Source organism: Boleophthalmus pectinirostris, unplaced genomic scaffold, assembly GCF_026225935.1.
Source record: "Boleophthalmus pectinirostris isolate CB_2022bp ecotype Guang Dong unplaced genomic scaffold, ASM2622593v1 HiC_scaffold_23, whole genome shotgun sequence".
NCBI lineage: Eukaryota > Metazoa > Chordata > Actinopteri > Gobiiformes > Gobiidae > Boleophthalmus > Boleophthalmus pectinirostris.
In genome coordinates this window covers 2,178,730-2,184,729 of record NW_026571207.1, presented here as the reverse complement: position 1 = coordinate 2,184,729, position 6,000 = coordinate 2,178,730, and the positions used below count along the sequence as shown (strand labels likewise).

General features: G+C 41.3%; 1 protein-coding gene across 1 annotated transcript in view; it reads right to left on the bottom strand.

Moving 5' to 3' along the window:
* Nucleotides 1-388: 388 nt before the first annotated feature.
* Nucleotides 389-6,000, bottom strand: part of il1rapl2 (interleukin 1 receptor accessory protein-like 2) — a 44,167-nt gene continuing 38,555 nt past the window's right edge. Inside the window, exon 11 of the mRNA XM_055159580.1 lies at nt 389-487. Within this exon, the coding sequence (XP_055015555.1) occupies nt 389-487 (99 nt within the window). The remainder of the gene's footprint in view (nt 488-6,000) is intronic.

The window sequence follows — 6,000 nt, the reverse complement described above, 5'->3', positions numbered from 1 at the left end:
ATAAGAATTTTTCCGAAGTTGGTGTCAGCGGCTGGCTTTCGGGAACGGGTCCTGTTTTTACGAACGCGTCGCGGCAGAATCCGCACGTTTCCCGCGCGAGATCCAGAGTTTTCGTAGTAATTCCACCGTACGCGACAGAGACGAAAACACTCCTTAGCGATCGATCTACATCCAAACGAAACTACCTCGAGGTTCGTACGGTCAAGAAATCCTTCCGTTTTTGCTTCTCAAAAGTGTAAACGGGGAAGTTCGAGTCCCCAAAAAAAACAAACAAAAAAAAAAAAACGCCGGCTCGAAACCAGAAGAAGAAGAAGAAGAAGAAGCAGCACCAAACGTTCCCCGATTTCGGCTCAAAGTTCGTAAACGACTTCCCGGTTGAGCTCGTGTTCTACCAGATGTCAGAGCTTAGTTCTCTGTTGGTGAGGGGGATAAACGTGCTGCTCATGTGGACGTCGGGTTTCTTGCCAAGTGTATTGCTCTTGGGCACCTGGGAAATACACAAAAAAACACGGAGAACAAGCGTTAGAGAAAGTTTTAGCGTTGGAGGGGGAATTGCAAATGGTGAAAGTTTAAAGGAAAACCAAAAGAGCATGCGGCAGAGGTCAGCGCCACAGGTGTGCACGGAATTTCAAAATAAAACACGGAAAAAGTAAAAGTACGTCACGATAAAAAAAAACGAAACAAAACAAACGACGACGAATCCGCGTGTCGTTCGTTCTTTTGGTTTTGAAAAAATAAAACCGAAAATAAGAAAATGAAAAAAACTACGATTTTCTTCATTATTTGTCTCCAAAACTAAAATGAAAAAAAAAAAAAAAAAAAACGGACAATGATTCGTTTTTATTTATTTTATTTTTTAATTTTTTTTCAAATTTGTGTTTAAATGAAAAATGGAAACGGCCATTTACGTGACTTAAACTGTGATGCCGGACTAAACCAGGACTAAACCAGGACTAAACCAGGACTAAACCAGGACTAAACCAGGACTAAACCAGAACTAAACCAGGACTAAACCAGGACTAAACCAGGACTAAACCAGGACTAAACCAGGACTAAACCAGAACTAAACCAGGTCTAAACCAGGACTAAACCAGGACTAAACCAGGAGTAAACCAGGACTAAACCAGGTCTAAACCAGGACTAAACCAGAACTAAACCAGGTCTAAACCAGGACTAAACCAGGACTAAACCGGGACAAAACCAGGCCTAAACCAGGACTGTACGAGGACTGAACCAGTACTAAACTAGGACTAAACCAGGAGTAAACCAGGACTAAACCAGGTCTAAACCAGATCTAAACCAGGTCTAAACCAGGACTAAACCAGGAGTTAAACCGGGACAAAACCAGGACTAAACCAGGAGTAAACCGGGTAAACCAAAACCAGGACTAAACCAGGTCTAAACCAGGGACTAAACCAGGACTAAACCAGAACTAAACCAGAACTAAAACCAGGTCTAAACCAGATCTAAACCAGGACTAAACCAGGACAAAACCAGGACTAAACCAGGACTGTACCAGGACTGAACCAGAATTAAACCAGGACTAAACTGGGACAAAACCAGGACTGAACCAGGTCTAAACCAGGGCCAAAAAAGGACAAAACCAGGACTAAACCAGGTCTAAACCAGGACTAAACCAGAACTGAAACCAAGACTAAACCAGGACTGAACCAGGACTAAACCAAGACTAAACCAGGACTAAACCAAGACTAAACCAGGACTGAATCAGGACTAAACCAGGACTGAATCAGGACTAAACCAGGACTAAACCAAGACTAAACGAGGACTGAACCAGGACTAAACCAGGACTAAACCAGGACTAAAGCATGTCTAAACCAGGACTAAACCAGGACTAAACCAGGACTAAACCAGGACTAAACCAGGTCTAAACCAGGTCTAAACCAGGACTAATCTTGGACTTGGCATCAGCCACTGGTCCTTTTGCCTGTGGTCACCCGACGGTCTACAGGGGCGCACCTCCGGGCCCTTCCCATCCTGGTTCAGTTCGGTTTTAGTCCTGTTTTAGTCCTGGTTTAGTCCTGGTTTAGACCTGTTTTAGTCCTGGTTTAGTCCTGGTTTAGTCCTGGTTTAGTCCTGGTTTAGTCCTGTTTTAGTCCTGGTTTAGACCTGTTTTATTCATACAATCACATTTTCATTTCATGATTGTAATTCTTGATGTCGTAACTTCTCAATTCGTGTTCTGATGGATAAAACACACACAATACATTTTATTTCGAATTCATTTGAGACTTTAGAAATATTTATTTTATGCTCAACTACAGACAAATATTCACGGACTTCTCTCCTACGCACACGGATATTTCTGAGAGCTTTTCTTCTTACTCCATAGTTACGGGTGATTTTAATTTAAATTCAGATCAGACTGATGAAGTGGGCAGGAAAAAAACTGAACGCACATCACAAATTCAATCCAAAACACAAACAGATCTGATCTTTAGCAATAAACAAAAAAGAAAAATTAAACATCTAAGGACAGGACAGAACCGACCTCTGCTGTAGCATGCAAAAAACAAACAAACAAACAAACAAAAACATTCACTCCTTATCTTATTTAACCAGGGCATGCTTTTAATACACGCATCAAGAATCTCGGACTTCCGGTCATCGCGCAATTCACACTGAGAAGGATTTTCCGAAAAAGTGAGCGTCAAACCTCCATGTTTGTTTTCCCAGTGGGATGCGTCTATTGTCAAAGTCTTTTCAAGTCTTTTGAACCATATCACTTTTGTTTCTGGTTCTGATATTGTCATATTTTAGTTTTGGGATTCGGACGTCGTTAATTGTTGTGGTTGTTGGATCCTAACAGCGGAAAACGGCTCGAGAAAATTTGTTTGCGAACTTCATAGATGCAAAAGTGAATCAGATGTGTGTGAGTCAAACCTCTGTTCAAACTGTTTCTCTTCCCAACGGAATTGAAAAATAGTGAAAGGTGAAGGCGATGGGCAGGATTGATCCACAGGAAGAACCAAAAAGGAAACATTTGACTGACTAAATCATCCCGAGTTTGCAGAGAACATTTTGTATGTGGAGCGACATCATCCCTCGCTCAACCTCAGTTACGAATTTAAAAAGTCAACTCAAGAATAGTACAGTAAAGTAATCTGATAGTTTGGACCAGGCACTAGGTTCTCAAGGACTACAACAGGAATAATAACAAGAGTAAATGAGATGACTGGAGACAGAAATGAGCAAAGCTTGATTTGTATTGAATAAAAAATTGAAATAAAAATAACTAGAAAAGCAGTCAGAGAGCGCAGACCTCCGCCAAGGACTACCCCCATTTTTTATATAAATTGTGATAAAATCAGTCTTCTGGATCAGATCCGGATCAGCCTTTGGAATATGAAAGAGGATCCCATTGTCCATCCCTGAGTCAAATTTCATGGGGTTTGGTCAATAATTAACCCAGATATTGAGAAACAAAATGTTTGGCCCCATTTACCACAATGTTAAACTAAAATTTCAAAGTGATCCAGAATCCAGGATTTCTTCCGGATCAGCCCCAAAATGAAATCAGTTCTTCCTTTTCACATTTCCAACAAATCCTGAAAATTTCATCAAAATCGGTCCATAACTTTTTGAGTTATGAACAGATATCAAACAGACAAACAAACAAAATACAAACAGACAAACAAACAAACAAACAAACAAACAAACAGCAAACAAACAAACAGACAAACAAACACACAGACAAACAAACAGACAAACAAACAAACAAACAAACAAACAAACAAACAAACAGACAAACGCTGTCAAAAACATAACCTCCTTGGCGGAGGTAAAAATAGAACATTTGTTACAAGTTAAGAACTGGCCGTCAGTGTCGACATTCAGCTTGTGCACAATAATTCAAACCTTCGTCCTGCTGAGCTCGGTGTGTTTCGTCAGTAAAGTCAAAGTCAATGTTCAAGCAGGATCAACAGGTTTGTTTCTTGAAAACAAGTCCTCATCACTGCACATGACTTGTAAACAACTAACTACAGTGTTGGTTAGACAAGACGGAGAAGTGAGGAGCGGAGGGAGGGGGTGCGCGGACATTTCGTGCGCGGAGAAGAAGTGAGGAGCAGCGGGAAGAGCGGAGCAGGGAGCAGGGAGCAGAGAAGGGTGCTCGGAGATTCAGTGCGAATGAAGCTACTACTACAACACGCAGCAGCAAGTGGACTCTTTCTTTGCATTGAAAATTACGTTTTCAGACATAGGATATCACATTTCGTGTCCTGAAAAACGTTTGTCTAAGCTCTTGGAAATAAAGTACGTTTTCATAATAAGCAGAAGTTTCCTGTCCAGGAGTAATTTGTGGACCAGTGGTTCAGTCTTTAGACCTCTTCGTCTGCTTCAGTCGCGCCATCGCTGGAATGAATCTTCAAGAATCACCTTAGTTTGGCTTCGCTGCTTTTCCCCTTGTCTTCTTCTTTCAGCGACCTCAAAAACGGACTTTCTTTTGCGGCGAACTGCTCCTGGATTCTTGTCGTCATTGCAACAAACTTTGTGTGAACTGCGAGGAAGATATAGGTCAAAAAAAGCCGCTAAGAACTGTTGCGTTGGTGGAGTAAACAGCGTCTGTGCGTCTTGCGTCTGTGGACTGTGTGACAGTCGTACGTAAACCACGTACCGGCGGCGCAGGCAAGTCAGTTACACTAGAAACGTAGGGAGTTTGATTGACAGCCTGTCAGCTCACAGATAACGAGGCAGTGTCGTTATCTATTGGCAAATGTTTAGCCCCACCACGTCCAGAGTTGATGAATTTTTATTCTCTTTTTTTTGGTCATCATAATTACAAGGCGACTGCATCTATAATCTATCACTGACAATTTGAAACAAAAAAAATCCTCCATACAACCTTTAACAAACGGGATTTTGCTTTGTTGTCGCTCCACATACAAAATGTTCACTGCAAACTCAGGATGATTTAGTCAGTCAAATGTTTCCTTTTTGGTTCTTCATCACCTTCACCTTTCACTATTTTTCAATTCCGTTGTGAAGAGAAACAGTTTGAACAGAGGTTTGAGTCACACACATCTGATTCACTTTTGCATTTATGGAGTTCGCAAACAAACCTCTCGAGCCGTTTTCCGCTGTTAGGATCCAACAACCACAACAATTAACGACGTCCGAATCCCAAAACTAAAAAATATGACAATATCAGAACCAGAAACAAAAGCGACACGGTTCAAAAGACTTGAAAAGATCGACTTTGACAATAGACGCATCCCACTGGGAAAACAAACGTGGAGGATTTTCCCAGTGTGAATTGCGCGATGACCGGAAGTCCGAGATTCTTGATGCGTGTATGAAGGGTAAGTCTGTTAAAATAAATGAATGAATGAATGAAGAGTTGAGTTCCAGACCTCTTGTTCCCCAGTGCACTGGAGCGAGGCCCTGGGGAGAGAAGAGGGTGAGTCCATGCACAGGAAAGGGTCCAAGTCATGCACGCCGCAAAAAAAACCCTCACATTTACATCTGCACGAGCGAAAGACTTCAGTTTAGGACTTTATCTTTATCATTTGAGTCAGTTTTAAAGATTCGCTGTGTAGCTTTTCTGACACCTGCTGGTCAACATGAGAAAAGACTCAGAAAGACGTTTGGAGAAACAACTTACAGACTTTTAATTTTAATGTTAAAATCCGCTTTATGTATTAATTCTAGTTGTGTTTACTGACCTCAAACTGACTTTTTGTGCTACACGGCGCTCAAAAATCTGTCAAAATGTTTCAGCCGCACCGTTGGATGGATTGTCGGAGAGTTACAGCGACGATCGTGATCCGCGTGTCGTTCGTTCATTCGTTTTTTCAAAATAAAACCAAAAATAAGAAAACAAAAAAGCTACTATTTTCTTCATTATTTGTCTCCAAACCCAAAAAAAAAAAAGACTAAACCAGGTCTAAACCAAGACTAAACCAGGATTAAACCAGGACTGAACCAGGACTGAACCAGGACTAAATCACGACTAAATCGGTTTCAGTCTCAGTCTCAGTCCAA